Genomic DNA, 16,470 nt, shown 5'->3' with positions numbered 1-16,470 from the left:
CCCTTAGGTAGATGATAATGATAATAGTAATGACAATAAATGACTGTAATTTCAGCAATACATTTTTTAGCAAGCAGCACTGTAAGAATAACAAAGACTAACTGCGTATCAAGTTTTCTCACCTCAGCGGCAATATTTGGCTCAATAATCCGGAGAGAGTCATTCTGCACTTCTACTACAGCGAGCTGTGTTTCTAAGGATACTACGACACGGCTTGAAGCACCGCTCTCATCTTCAGCCATATCACGTGTTTCCTCTGCTACATCCGCGTAGTTGTTGGCAATGGCCACAAACGATTCAGTCACCTGTTTTCAATAATCGTACAAATCAATGAGAAACATGAGAAGCCTCTGAATTCATAGGTTAGCGAGTGGTCCGAGGATTAATCTTACTGGTTGATTGCACAAATCAAATTAATGGTAATGTGTCAGTCTGGGTACATACACTTACATTTACAGCTCATTTTATGTTGTGTATATAGTACCTAATACTTGTACCCAGGGTGACTTTTTTATTTTCCCTTTTTTAATTGATTGTTTTACCATGTATTATTTTATTGAAGTACATGTATAGTAATTATATTTTACAATCTACTACTATGTTGTTTGGGAAAGTCACGCAGATTGGAAAGATCTTCGGGTTATAGGTTTTTAGCCCCCCCCCCCCCCTTCCAGGCATCCATGTAAATGTACTCAATACTCTAATGCTGGTATGTTCTTTAAGGTTTATGTTTGATTATGACGAATTGAATACTAATAATAATAACAAAATAAATAATAATAATGATAATAATAATAATAGCAATAACAATATTAATAATGATATTTATCATTATTAATAACATTATTATTATTATTATTTTAATTATTAGTATTATTATTTTAATTATTATTATTATTATTGTAAAGATAACAATTATAATAATAACAATAATGATAAATGTTTTGTGTAACGGGTACAAGGTCATGAATATTTGCAGGTGAATGCAAAGTTCCGTCTAAGAACAAACTCAACTTTAATAGCATATGGATATATATCTAGTTTATCTAGTTAAGAAGATATAACTCAATATCTCCGATGATGAAAATATGTCTACTTAAACATCAATTAAATAATAGTATCCAGAATCATTGGTCAGCTTATTCGGCTACCTACCTCTACGTCACTAGTATCTAATTTTACGATATCTTCCAGGAAATCTGCCACAATCTCCAAGCCTTCTGTTGAGATGGTCTCGGTCATGGTCGTAATTTCTGCCACTTCCTCGACCACCATTTCTGCGTTGTCTTCGGTAACTTCCTCCTGTTAAATCAAAGGTGAATGGAATATTAAAATCACTTTTGGACTCCGGTAAATTTTGGCCGAAACACTAAGTAGTCACAATAGAAAATAGGCAAAATTTTTCAGCTAAGTTAAGATTATCATTACTGCTTGTATATTCAAATTAATGCATAATATTGCAATGTGCGCTTCTGAATTCGACGGATTTTTGTACAATGTCAGAGCTAACGAACTACAGCTAATTCTGTAATGTTTTTGATAAAATAGTAGACTTACTTCCTATTAGCGGACTCTGGCTCAAGGGATCATATTATTAAACTCAATGGAAATCAATTTTGACGTTCTATTATAATGGATATATCACTGCCTCGACATTCTAATGATTAACAATCGCATTTTTTTATAACACAGCTGCTACTACACAAGGCAGGACTGTTTTACCATGGATAATAGACTAGATAAAACAATTATAATGTTTGCATTTACTTTGCTCATTTCCTACACCATACAAAATATTTCCTACTCTTTACTGAAATAATATCTTTATCAAGTTATTTAAACATAGATCCTGGCTTTATTGTCGTGAAGAGACGGCGCATAACGAACCTGTAGTAGAATCTTGAGTAGTTCATCGGCAGTCAGATTCCTTCCACAGTTCATCAGGGGTACCCAAATACAAGGACGAATTGTATCACCAACACAGATGGCTTCTATACGATAGTCCCCTGTATAAACAGAACACAGTACGGAGAATCTCAAATCGTATTGTATATTTTGTATGATATTTGCAAAGCAAAGCAAGATGAAAATCAATTAAAACAAAAATGTATCATCTAATTATTTTATATGAAATCATAAAAAATGTTCAAAAAAACTTACATTTCTAAAATTAATTCTTATATCTTTGAAAATAGGCCAGATCGCCGAAGAATACTCTTCATTCTATAATTCCAACGTCTGAATGTGACATGTTACCCATTCAAACATGTCAAAGGTATTTTCTTTCAAATATCAAAACGACCGTATGCAATTTCATGTATAATTACCTTTATTAATAGACCACAAACAGCTGAAATACGTCCAGATATTTCGTTAAGTCATCATTTCACAAAACAATTAAGCCACAATATCGTTATAGTTAGTATTTTGTAACGTCCTCCTCATAGAAGTAAGAAAACATACTATTAATGGTGTAATCAGGACAATTGGCATCAGTGGAGTTAGCCCTGCTGCCAATGTCTCCGGTATCAAACACGGCTTCGTAACCATAGCTTGTTATGTAAGATCCCGCTGGGCAGGTCACTGGAAAGAAATCGAACAAAATCACTTAAATTTGAGAATCTGTTCTTGGAGGTATGATTTCTAAAATTGAAAAAAAGAGTTGCAGCTTTATGCTGCTTAAGAATTGAAACTGAAAAATATTAAGTTACGCCAAACACATCTTCACAATTTTTCTAACACTAGACTTGGGGGGGGGATAAAGAAATGCAATCATCCATACAATAACAACACCAATTCTACCATATTAAGGAATATAATTATTCTCTTTGAATTAAGTTGTCCTGGTGGATGTTTCATAAAGATGTTCGTAAGTTACGAGAGACTTTACGAACGATTGAAGGTCCTATTACAAGCTAAATCAACAACAATGAAAATTTGGCGCACATAATTTACTACAAGGAAATTATCACCAGTGACGTCGCTCGTGAAGTGGCTCGTAACTTGCGAGCAGCGGCGTAACAGGGGTCGGTGGCCAGGGGGGGCAAGAGCCAAAAATGTCCCGGTCATATCATGGTATGAACAGGCGTAATGGTGTAATGAGGCGACTATTTTGAAAAGGCCAGATATTGCGTATCGTGCAAAATTTATCTTTAAAAAAAATTGCGAGCGAGCGAGCAAAAATTTTGACCTTTTTGATACAAAAATCCAATTTTGACATGATATCCAGAGAATAATATATTTCACTCTTCTCTCTTTAGATTCCCTTTTTTACGGTGGTCTGTAAGCCACTGTGAACAGGATTCTTTGCGGCAGTAGCGTGAGAGTTAAAAAAAAAACGAGGGGTGCAGTATAGCACATGTGCTAAAAGTTGCTTTATATAAGTCCCGAGCGAGCGAAGCGAGCGAGAAAACAAATCACCTTTTCATGAGAATCTAACTTTGAGCTATTATTGACATTATATTCAGTAAATAAAATCATATCCCACACTTTTCCTTTGCTTTTCTTTCCTCCTTTTTTTTTGTTCTTGTTTGTAGAACTTTTTGGAGCCATTGCCCAACCCTTCCATACGCACTGCTGTGCGGTTGGGGTCCGGAATTTCTTGATATCAAACCTTGCAGATTGCCGCTATTATTTTTAATCAAATCGCGGGCATATACAGAATATAGCTTTTACACAACACATTCATTCGACCCAGTTGCGTAATGAACCAAATACTTTGAGGGGGCAAAACATAGCAATGTGGGAAAAATTTGTAAAAAGTTGCCAGCGTGCAAAGCGAGCTGGAAAAAAGAAATTGCCTATTGAAATTAAATTCTAATTATGTGATAGATTTTTCCATTATATTCAGCAAATAACACATTTCATTGTTTCTATTCATTTCATTATACGTTGTCTCCTATAGTTACTTTTATTTCCTCTTGGGTGTGGAACCAAGACCAACCCCCCTCCCCCCGCGCCTATATGCAAGTGATTGAACGGGGGGCGTTATAGAGCAGTTTGAAGGTTATAAATGAAGAGCCCCTACTGCGTGGGGTCTGGGGCAAAGCCCCTGTAGCTTATTTGCATGAAATTTATCTTTTCTTCCCGCTCTTAATTTCAATTATCGGCAGCCCGGTCGTGTTATTTTTTTTTCTTGTCCCTTTTCTCTGTTTTCCAATTTAGCTTTTGATTAATTACATCCTACCTTCGTTTTTGCTATTTTTTGCCGTTTTAATTTATTTCCCTCCGTGCTATCGCATTACATAGGCCTATTTCGGAATGATTTGTTCTTTCTCAAATGTTTTTCTTTCGTACATTTTCCATTTTAAAAAGTGTTTTTTCTTCGTTTTTCCCCCTTTCCCTTTCCTTTTCCCTTTCCCTTCCCCTTTCCCTTTCTTTCTCCCTCCTTTTTTTCTTTTTCCTATTTTTCTTTTATTTTCCCGGTGAAATCCTCCAGGGGGGGGCAGCTTGCCCCCCTGCCCCCCCCCTGCCTGTTACGCCACTGCTTGCGAGCAGCTATCCCAGAAGGAAAAACCAGTTCCACTGGACCAGTTATTAGAACAGTAGAATTCTAACTGGCAATTCTGGAAATTGGAACATCGGTTTACTGGTCTATAAACTGGTCATACTGGTCCAGTTAAAATTGTTCTGGTCCAGTTAAAAATTAAACTTTTCTTGAATTACTAGAATTTTATACTGGTCTTACTGGTCCTCAAACTGGTCGAACTGGTCCTTGTACTGGTCTTACTGAATCAATTTATTTCGTTTGTTATATACCATGGTCAGTGAAATGTGATGGAAAAGATGGTTAGTAAATAAATCTTTCTGCTGTTGTTTTTAAATGTGATATATGAAATTACACATTTTCATTGTGAATTAGTTCACACACTTATTTAGAAAGTTTTTAAACAATAATGAGTGCCATTGCAAGGATATTCTATTCTAAATCCTGATTTTTCTTTTAAAAATAGGAAATATGCAAATGAGGTAAACCACGTGATCAGCATCATCAGAATTACTGGTATTACTGGTCTTGACCAGTTCAATTTCAAACAATGAATTACTTTAGACCAGTTGACTATATCAGAGGAATATATCTTGCTTTGATCTTAATCATAATTAAAGGAAATAATTATTTCAATGATAATGTTAATACTTGATAATTATAATAATATTAATAATAATAATAATTACAATATTAATCACAGTAATAACAGTAATACGAATGATAACAACAATGATCATAATAATCATAATAATAATAATTATGAAAATAATAATGATAATGATTATTATAATAATGATGCTAACGATAATAACTTTCTCTTAATTCAAGATTCATTTTCCATAATTCGTCAAATGATCTGACTTGAAATAAAGTCATTATTTATTGGACCAGTAACACCAGTTTGATGAAAAACAATTTAACTGGTATTACTACTTTGCTTCAACTGGAATGCAATTGTTTGAACTGGTCTCCAGTTGATTTTTACTGGTCCAGTTAAAAATCAACTGGTCCAGTAAACATATACTGGAAACCAGTAAATATCTACTGGAAACCATTTATTGGACCAGTAACACCAGTTTGATGAAAACAATTTAACTGGTATTACTAATTGCTTCAACTGGAATGCAATTGTTTGAACTGGTCTCCAGTTGATTTTTACTGGTCCAGTTAAAAATCAACTGGCCCAGTAAAAATATACTGGAAACCAGTAAAATTTTACTGGAAACCAGTAAAAATTCTTACTGGTCTTACTGGTTTTTCCTTCTGGGATATAACACGCCCATCATAGGCTAAAAAAATAACCATGTCCATACAGTGCCAATACTCCTTAATTACATGCTCACTGAATAGGGTCACATCTTCAAACAATACACCCATGCATATCGTCAGGCCTTGATATTCTACATCTTAGGGCAAGACCTTTTTTTTAAATGACATGCTTTATAGCATAGAACAAATACGAAAAATCAAAAGGAGCTCAGAGATTATCCAAGGCAAGTGACAGGGACATTGAAGCCGTTCACTAGGGCATCTAAGACCATGGACGTGGATGGCATTGTATTGATTTAAGCCCTTATTCGTTTTCTTCTTGGGTCTCTTCACAAGTCATGCTCAGTGGAGGGAACAAGATCTAGCTTTGGATTTAAAAGACACCGGATCTTAGGCAGGGAACGGCTCCGGTAGGAGCCTTGTATAGATATAAATGGAAGTTGTAATTTTTTTCACATGAATATATTGATAATCTTCACCTGCACTGAATGTCTGAATGGATGCTGGATCTAGGAAGGTAGGATTTTCTTCAGCAAGATTTGTCATCGTCGAACGGATGATGGATAACTGCTCACTGTCTGGTACTGAACCATTGTATACGTAGACGCCAAACTCCGCCACAACGCTTCCAGAAGAAAAGGTATTCATGCTTGCTGCAACACTGGAATCGAAGTTATTCTGCAGAGGAGTCGTGATCTGTAACCAACAAGTAAAAGGTCAATTGTTTGAGTGCTTGTTAAACTATATATTTGAAGGGTAAACAAAGCAAAATGGTACAGTTGCTTGAACTGGCGATTTTGTGAATAGATATTGACAAGAGATAAGGACAGCTTTCACATTCGTCCCTTTAACTTACTACCAGAAATTTATGATCCTTCCTCCAAGTAACACCCACCTCCCCCAGCAGAATAAGGATATAGATCAGCACTATATGAAAGTTAAAGGTATTTCAGAGTAACACAACAGTAAAATGCAGTCGGGTGGTGCAGTAACGCATCATATGAGTTAATAAAATATTACATAATCATACTCACGAAATTGATCAATTCATTGGACAGCTGAAAAAAGTATGAAGATGTTCTATCCAATAGACTATTGTTGAAAGTCCTGGTTAAAAATGTAGCTACTACTACATAGTTATCAACACCTAAAAAAAAAGATAATACATAAACTATCAATTGCTCCTACCATGTATGATTGAAAAATATATAGTTTTTGTTTATCATTTTTAAGGTGTGGGTGAAAAGTTGAATGATGACATACAGCTTATAAAAAAACTATTGCAGAGCTGCACAGAAAGGAAACTAAAACTATTTCTAAGTAATTTGATAGTAAACCTTGGATACAATTCACAAGCTGATGAGTACTGAAAAGTTAACATTGTAGCATGCTTTCGGTAAGTAATGTACAGAACTTTCAGTGGCGCAGAAATGGTAAAGAGATGCGGCTCTTAAACAAACCTCACTACACTGCTACAGATTTCAACATTTTGGCAACTTCAAAGCAGTTCCACGAGTTATCTCGTAAGACTACGTAGCGTATGGATGAGTGGACGCTTACATGGAACAAGTCTGCGCGGTACAGTCCTTCACGGACTTAAATCCTGTTGCATATCTAAGAGAATCTATTTTTTCTGCAGCTTCTCCATTTTGGGCACGCACTATAGATTCATCATGACTTGTACATCCAAGTAGATATGAGGAAAACAGACTCATACAACGGCTTCTCAGTAATAGAAACTGGGGTTAAATAATCAGATACAATTTAGACAACACTACCACCTTTCACTCAACTGACGGGTGCCCCAGAAACAATGCTCAATCATCTTAATATATTTGCCTTAGTTTAGGACGTGAAGGCCAGAGTAGGTGAGAATTTCAATAGACATAATCATGAAGCAATATTATACTATACAAGAAGACGGAACCTTGCAGCACACTTTTTAAAGTGCAATCTTTTAGCCAGAAACTCCTATTTGAGACTGAGTCCGCATATTTATTTTTTTTTCTATTTATTTATTAACAATATTTTAACAGGATATGCAGGCAAGGGACTCTTGATAACGTGAGTAACAGCAAAATCACTCAGTCTCCGACAGGTTAGAACAATGACTCACCGTTAACCGTGAGCAAGGCTTGATTCGTTGTAGCAGTGGTGCCATCTTCACCGATAGCAGAGCAGTAATAATATCCCTGATCTTCGGCAAGAGCTGGGTTGATCACTAATGGAGATTGATTTTCACTGTTCGGGATAGGGGCACTATCCTTGAACCACCTGAAAGTCTGAGCGTTCTGGAAAGAACACGAAAATGTCACCCGATCCTCAACATCAACCATCTGAGACACGGGGTTGGTGACAACCGCAAGGGGTTCTAAAAATGAGATATGATATTGCAAACAAAAGTCATATTCGATCCTAGCTCAGTAACTATATAGTTCAATAGTGATATATATGGTTTATATTGCAGGCTCAATTCGTCTTTATATTCTAATATATATGGCGTTAATAATCATCGACAACATCATCATCATCTTCATCATCCCAATCAAAGCTATCACAAACACCAATTGTTACTAATTACGATGTAAAGCGATATGAAACAAAGTAACAAGTACTACATAAATGTAACTATTATCAGTATTATTATTATTATGACGAACCAGTAGAAATGATATATATATATATACATATAAATATATGCCCCAGAAGATCTTCCCGTGACAAATGTTTTAGAGGAAAAAAAATTAGTAAAGTGTGAGGCTTTGTAAACGATATGGGTAGCACAAATTAAAATTAAAGCTTTGATCTTTTCTTAGGGTTTGAAATAACACTTTCTTCCTCTTCCAACTACACAATTGCATCTTCATCCACTACTGCTCCCCCCCCCCCCCTCTTCCAAAAAAAAAGATAATTAGGCAGAATTCTTCTTCTCACCTTGTTCTACAATCACAGTGTTACAATTAACATCTGTAAACGATTGTGGACAGGTGCATATATACGATGATCCGTCATCAGTATTAGTACATGTTCCTCCATTTTGGCAAGGTGATAGGGTGCAAGGTTCTAAAGCTGTAGGTGAAATTGTAGGTAAAGTGAATTTCAGTCAGATCTATACTGCAAAGGAGCTTGGAAATATTTTGGAACATATAGTATTAGTTCCAGTCACTCCATTTAGGCAAGGATGCATTGCGTAAAAGGTATCTACTTTGAGTTTCAATAGATTCACTGAAGGAAACACATTAGTTTCGGTCATCATTTTAAATTCACGAAGAGTGCTGTAGTATAAGTGTCTCCATCAAGACAGGGATACTTAGTTTGGTTACTTAAATATTTTAATGTACATGGGGTAGTATTTACCACATTGGCGGTATCCATAGGCCTTAAAAATGTATGCAGAGTATTTACAGTATATGATTTCAGTTCTCATAATTTATTTCCCTGCACAAAAATTGTACGTATAGAAAAGTCGACTCCTTTGACATTTAACCCAACTTTATTTTAAAAATTCCGGAAAAGTAATATGTATTGATACTAAGATAACGAACATTATTTAATACAAGTTTCTTTATTTGGCCATTACCATGGTTTGCTTATGAGAGCGAACTTTACATGTTATTTAAATAGAGTTCAGAAAGTTGTTCATAATCAAACATAGAGTTCCTTCATTAATTCGTTTGGGGGAAAAAAATAATTTTGTACACAGGTTTATGAAACAAAATCTAATGTATGGTCAACCGTAAAAGGTCACGAAAGAGCTTGAACCGTTTCCTGTTGTCAGAACCATGGTTACATGATAAGAAACTGAGAAACACTTGGATATCATCACGTTAAAAAAATAACAAGGTCAATATCATAATGGCTATTGATTTAAGGCCTACATATTACATATCCCATGTCAAATAATTTCGCCGTTTTGACTATGACATTAAGACCGAGACTCCTCAAGAATTACAACCTTTGTTTCCATGGAAACAAGAAAGAAAGTTTTAGCAGGATTATTTATTGCTTTCAATTTCGAAAACATTCCTTGAACATGAATGATACTCCGTACCTTCACAGAATGTGCCATTGCCGGAGAATCCCTCCATACACGTACACAGGTAGCTGCCACTTAAATCGTTACATCGAGCGTTGCTGTCACACACGGGAGGTGACGCGTTACATTCGTTGATGTTCACGCATGTATATGTGGTTGTGTCACTCGTTATGGTGACATCCGTCGTGTATCCAGCGTCGCACGAACAAGAGAAGGTGCTGATGCCCCCGTTGCATGTCGATACCGTAGGGCAAGGGGAGAATTTTTGGCATATATCAATGACTAGAATGAGATACAATCAGAAGAGAGATATATGATACAAATCAACTCTGTGGATATGACATTTACGATTTCTCCGTTATCACTGTTCAAATGAGATGGTTATGGAGGAATGAAAATAAGATACAAGCTCTCATCATCGCTTTTATGATTGAATATTCCCCTTTCCGTCTGGAAGTCCAACACAGCAGTCAAAAGCTAACATTTTATAGACTTATGGGGATATCAAACAAAAAAATTGTATATTTTTGATAAATAAGACTTGGCATATTGCAGGGCAAAATGTCTTTTTGAAATTGTGATTGATATTGATTTATTCATTTACAAATTACATCAGTCGTATTAAGATAGGAAATATGACTTCAAGAAACCATGTATAATTATTACTTAACAAGATTTTGGGATATTGATAATGACAATACTACTACTACTACTACTCACAATAATAACAATAATAATGATAAGATTAATGATAATAATAATGATAATAATAATCCGTACAATTTATAACAGGCTTCATGAAAACCAGCCTTATGATTATGTTTCAACGCGCAAAGATGAAATTATGAACAGTCCCATAAATTTTTGGAATATATAGTAAACAACAAAGCACACGAATGTCAAAACACCATTAAGGCAACTAATCAGAAATAAAAGAAATAATCCAACACAACAAAATCAGTATGATAAGGATGCCGTTTCATTAAAACGCATTTCAATTCTAGAACCTCGATGATCATTAATAATTTGGCATTTGATTTGGCTGATTTAATTTGTCACAGTTGCATTTATGATTGACGATTTTTTTTTTTATTAAACCCATGTCTATATACCTTGGCAAGTGGGTAGATCAGTGGAAAGTTCACCGTTAGCCTGGCAACCGATAGAGGCGTTGCCGATGAGGTCATAGCCCTGCTGACATTCATACATGCACATTGTGTTATAGTCTATCATCATCTCTTCACCACACTGTGTGTTTGGTGTAGTCAGATTTGCTGGGAACATTGGGATGCTGCACGTCACAACTGCCGAGGTTGATAATACATAAAAAACAGAACTTATGATTTTTACACAAACCCCATTTTTAATGAGAAGGGCAAGGTAGGGCGACTCTGAAGAACTTATTAGGATAGATAATGGTAGGAATTATTACGTTTCCAAACGCTTAATGCTCTATAATTTAATATAGTCATGAACACATTCGTATTTAACAAAATCTAAACATTCTCTAGACTGCGCAACATCGTATTGAAACTACCTGTGTTTGATATTAAATGGAAAAAACGAATAAAGTCCAGTGCACTATCCAATTCACACCGTTCTATTGTCCTATTTTATGCGCATCCGACCACCATACAGGTAAACAATAAAAGGCACACATCTTCACAAATTTAATGCCCATGATGAAGGTACGTATAGGTCTATACTTAAGATGAAAATAATATAATTTAGTATGGACACAGTAATATGTGGGTCACTGATATTACTATCGATTACAGTGTGTGGAGGTGCCGTGACCGAGTGGTCTAAGGCGCCTGGCTATACATGGAAAGTCTGGGGTTCGATCCCCGGCCGCAGCACCTATGCCCGTGAGCAAGGCACTTAATCTACAATAATCTACAATGCTCTTTTATCTTGCTTTCAAATAAATGGAAATGCTAAATGCATTATTGGTAACTAGGTGTGCACTTGTTTAAACAAAATTAACCGAAACCCCAAAAGTTAGATGGGACACAAAATGACGTGTGAGACAAAATCTCTTAAAGGTCTAAAGCAAGGAAAATTTTTGACGTATTCAAAATAAAAATCTAATTAGTGATACATATGTCATTCTATTTTAGAAACGAGTCATAGCTTACCCTTTTCCTTTAACGTTCTCTCTTTTCTTCTTAATCTATTCAAGTCCCCCTCCCCCATTTGTACATTAGTTGTTGATTTAGTTTACCATTGATTCACATTTTACAAGTTTGCCGATAATATAAGGAAATGTGGTGGGAAAAGCTTTTGAATGCGTGCTATAAAGTTGATCATGTTGCTATAAGTGGTGTTTATGCAGGGTCAAATATTTCATGCTCTTAATTTCACAATCTGTGGTTTACAAGCGTTTCAATTGAGTGCTCCAAATACAAAGCAAGTCTTACCATTACAGTAAGGCACTGCGGCTGAGAGAAGACCATCAGTCTGGCAAGTGATATTCTCAACACCGATTAGAGAATATCCTATGTAACACTCAAAACTACAAGTTGTATTAAAGACTATGGTGCTTCCGGCATCACAGTTGACAGAAGATGAAAATTCTTCTGAGAATACCTCCGGGAGGGAACAGGATACAACTTAAAAGACAAACACCAAAAGAAAAAGTAAAATAAATCATACATCACACTTTATGATCCCCCTCCCAACATATTACAAAACTAAACAATGCCTAGAAAAACAAAAAAATTCATAACGTATATTTTACAAAAACAAAATGCATTTTGAGCATTATTTTCAATCGCTAATAACTTTAGAAAATGTAAAATCAAAAGCACAGGACAAAATGATATCGACCAGGAATCTCCCATAATTTTTTTTTTTTTAAGCTGGAAATGAAAGTAAAAATGCTTATTGTAAGATCAAATGAAAGGATTTGCCAATATAATCACATAGTTTCCTGATATTATCATCCTCCAATGATTCATGACTGAAATTTGAGTATTAAATGAGTTGAAAAAAACATTTAAGATACCTGTCACAATCAATTGGCAATCCATAGTTAAACCAAAACTTTAAGACCAGAGTTCAGAATACGGACCATAGATCCTAAGTATTTATGTCATGACATCCTAAATTCCTCACAACAATTCATCGATTTACGTCAAATAAAATATCCTACATTAAATGCAAAAATGCATACATGTTACCAAATAGAAAAACTGAAACAGCATAACATATATATATATATATATAAATACTCACTTTGGCAATTTGGTACCTCATCAGAAAAGTTTCCGCTGGCCAGGCAAGTCAAAGATGGCATTCCTTGTAGAGTATAGCCATTTTCACATGAAAATTCACAGGATGTATTGTATCTAACGTGTTGTCCCATTGGACATGATGTTGAAAGAGGTGATAGCAACTGTGGTACGCCACACGTCTCAACTGTAAAACAGAATTCGATAACAATATTCAGTACAGGTAAAAGAACTATAAAGTAATAAATACTTAGTTACCAAATGAGCATCATTATAGGCAATGGACGCAATGTAACGTCATTTCTAACACTATACTGTACATCATCAAAAATTTTATTATTTAAGAGAGATGTTAGGGTTCCTAGACATTTGCTCTGGCGACAACTGCTCCGATGGAAAATCATAACTCTAACCCTATGCCCTCTGAGATATTTAGACAGAAGCAAATGTCTCAGGGTATGTCATACCACCAGACTATTGTGTTAACAAACTTTGAATCGCTAATTATTGGGTTCTTAAAAATATTCTTAGGAATGCCAAGGTCCAAACTTACTTTCACACGTTGGCAAGCTGTCAGAAAGAGACGAGTTAGCCAAACACGTAACTGATGAAGATCCAACCAGATTATATCCCGTATCACATGAAAATGAGCAGGTTTGTGTGTAATTGATGGATTGTCCGCCATTGCATTGTGACGTCATAGATGACAAGCGTGATGGAAACTCAGGTATGGAACAGGATACAACTATAAGCAGAAAAAAGCAGAATGATTTTACCCTATTCATTAAAATAGATATGCAAGTTTAACATGAATATGGATTTATTTCTTAATTACATGTAGGTGATAAAGATATGTCCGTTAGAACTTCAGTTCCAAACAAACTGCAAGACATAAAGCGTATGATTTCTAAAGAAGCGTTGTGGCCCAGTGGATTAATCTTCTGAATCTGAAACAGATGATCGTGGGTTCAAATCCCAGCGACGGCGTAATTTCCTTCAGCAAGAAACTCATCCGCATTGTGCTGCACTCACCCATGGTGAGGTGAATGGGTACCCGGTAGGAAGAATTTCCTTGAATGCTTGAGCGCCTAGGCAGCTCAGCTAAAGCCGGGGTAATAACAGCAGGGCCCACTGGTAGAACAGTTTTCGAAACTGAAGCGGCTACCCTGGGTAAATATACCTATATTAATATTGGTATTATTGTTATAAAGGAACTGTCAAAAATATAAGTAAAATTAGGAATGCTCTTTGGATGAACCGACTGCAAGATTACTTATACATATGTTAATTTTCGGTAAATTTACTTGTTTAATTTCATCAAGAATTATATTTGGATCAATAGTGATGAATAAAATTATATATTTTTTTATGACAAGAGAAACAGAAATTACTTAATATTAGGCAGCACCTTGATGTCACGGCAAAAGAACACAATTTCCCACAGAGTGTTCGACAGTGTGTTCACAGCGTGTTTACACTAAGAATCGCCATGTTTAATCAGCCTTTTTCTGTTGAATTTCAGCCTTATAACAGTATGAATCACCATTTTGGAAAGACCACTGAGACCACTATGTGAACACACTATGAATACCCACATTGTTGTTGTGTCCAGAGTGTGAAGTAATCCTCACATTGTTGATTTTGAGTATTTTAGCAGTGTGAAACATATCACATAGTCCATTTATTCATCATACTCTGAGCACTCACACTGCCGAGGTGTCCACTGTGGACAATTATCCATGCACTTTTAAATATGAACATTTAATCATGTTAATCACATTATGTGAACACACTGCGATCCTACCAGCAGTGACTGTACATAACAGTCTTTGAAAATATTTTTAAAGGTGTTGATGAATTTAAAAATCTCTGATTTGACATCTAAAACATATCCATTTGTGTTGTAGTGCCACATTGTAATATTGGAGAGCATTATGTAAAGCGCATAGATCAGTTTTAATTGATTATGAGCTACATGTATATAAGCACCAGTTTATTATTATTATTATTCATTATTTGGATGAACCTTACCTGAACAGGTAGGAATAGATGCTGATACTTCTCCATTACTCTGGCAAGTAATAGTACTACTACCAACTAAATCGTGTCCTTCTGAACACTCGAATGTACACAGTGAATTAAAGTCAATGGAGCTTCCAGCGTCACAGTCTACAGAAGACAGTTCTTGAGAGAATGTCTCAGGTAGAAGACAGGTCACAACTGAACAAAAAAGAGGAATAGCAAGGATAAATGACACATCACCTTAACGGATAAATGCAAGAAAAGCCCAAAGGTCTGTATTCTGGAATCGGGTGTAATTTAACGTCTGGTCTAAAGTTTTTGTTTAACTATGGCCAGCCAATTGTGACATAAATTTCTAACATTAGAGGTCCGGTCTATCAGCTCATTTGCTCACGTCGTTCTTAACTGTCATCAGTATTAAAGAATTAAGAAAAATCACAGTAAACATGACAAGTTGACAACGTAGACAGAATTTTAACATGTCTGGCTTCCCATACTTTTAGGACAGAGCAAAATCATGGTCTGAGTCAAACCCAACTCCAGAATACGGCAAAAGTATTTACCAAATGGCTGCCTCGAATCCACACAAAGAATTTGTTCATCAATATAGAATAACTCTTAATATTACATTTTGAATAATAGTTGCATGGCTGTAATACACATCCAGATAGGAATTTCTAAGCGACATATGAATATACTCACTTTGGCAGGTTGGTATCTCATTAGAAAAGTTTCCGCTGGCCAAGCAACTCAACGGTGACATTCCTTGTAGAGTATAGCCATTTTCACATGAAAATTCACAGGATGTATTGTATGAAACTTGTTGTTCCATTGGGCATGATGTTGAAAGAGGTGGTAGCAGCTGTGGTACGCCACACGTCCCAACTTTAAAACAGAATTCGATGGCAAAATTCATGAAATTAACTGAATAAAGTAATAGTTCATTATTAAGTTACCCTTTGCAATAAAGGCAATGTAATTACATTTTATTATAAATCATTACAAAAATCTATATTGGATGGTATTAAGATATATGAGATAGCCAAGACAGATAACCAAGCGCGATTGGTCCATAGCGCGTCACGTGATATGATTGAAATCAATGTATTTTCCCAGCCGGTCCACCTTCGATGAATATATTGACCAACTGGTCCATGAATATATTGTTCTACGTGTATGGCGCCCTCTTTGGATTAGATGTTACCAACTATACGTAAATAAAATATGTGGGACTAAAGTAGCGATCGTTTGCAATCGATCAACACTCGATATCAATTGGTATCAATCAATGTGGAGTTTGAGTTCGACGACGACGACGTAGGAGCTAGCCTTCTACGAGTTAGGTTTAACGTTAGATCTAACGTTAGGCCTTCTTCAGATACTAAAATTTAGCTTAGATTTGTGTAAACAGGAATAACCGT

General features: G+C 35.6%; 1 protein-coding gene across 1 annotated transcript in view; it reads right to left on the bottom strand.

Annotated features, from left to right (window-relative positions):
• The window catches only part of LOC135156004 (adhesion G-protein coupled receptor F1-like), a 29,342-nt gene extending 13,406 nt beyond the window's left edge, over positions 1-15,936 (bottom strand). The window contains exons 1-15 of the mRNA XM_064106822.1: positions 15,752-15,936; positions 15,059-15,247; positions 13,581-13,772; positions 13,032-13,214; positions 12,215-12,406; positions 10,907-11,098; positions 9,810-10,076; positions 8,693-8,827; positions 7,875-8,129; positions 6,793-6,905; positions 6,238-6,454; positions 2,464-2,583; positions 1,888-2,006; positions 1,156-1,302; positions 123-305 (exon numbers count right to left, since the gene is read on the bottom strand). Coding sequence (XP_063962892.1) covers positions 123-305; positions 1,156-1,302; positions 1,888-2,006; positions 2,464-2,583; positions 6,238-6,454; positions 6,793-6,905; positions 7,875-8,129; positions 8,693-8,827; positions 9,810-10,076; positions 10,907-11,098; positions 12,215-12,406; positions 13,032-13,214; positions 13,581-13,772; positions 15,059-15,247; positions 15,752-15,881 — 2,634 coding nt within the window. The 5' untranslated portion in view covers positions 15,882-15,936. The remainder of the gene's footprint in view (positions 1-122; positions 306-1,155; positions 1,303-1,887; positions 2,007-2,463; positions 2,584-6,237; positions 6,455-6,792; positions 6,906-7,874; positions 8,130-8,692; positions 8,828-9,809; positions 10,077-10,906; positions 11,099-12,214; positions 12,407-13,031; positions 13,215-13,580; positions 13,773-15,058; positions 15,248-15,751) is intronic.
• Positions 15,937-16,470: the final 534 nt, after the last annotated feature.

The sequence above is a fragment of the Lytechinus pictus genome, chromosome 11 (genome assembly GCF_037042905.1).
Source record: "Lytechinus pictus isolate F3 Inbred chromosome 11, Lp3.0, whole genome shotgun sequence".
Taxonomy (NCBI): Eukaryota; Metazoa; Echinodermata; class Echinoidea; order Temnopleuroida; family Toxopneustidae; genus Lytechinus; species Lytechinus pictus.
This window is presented reverse-complemented; position numbering and strand designations above follow the sequence as displayed.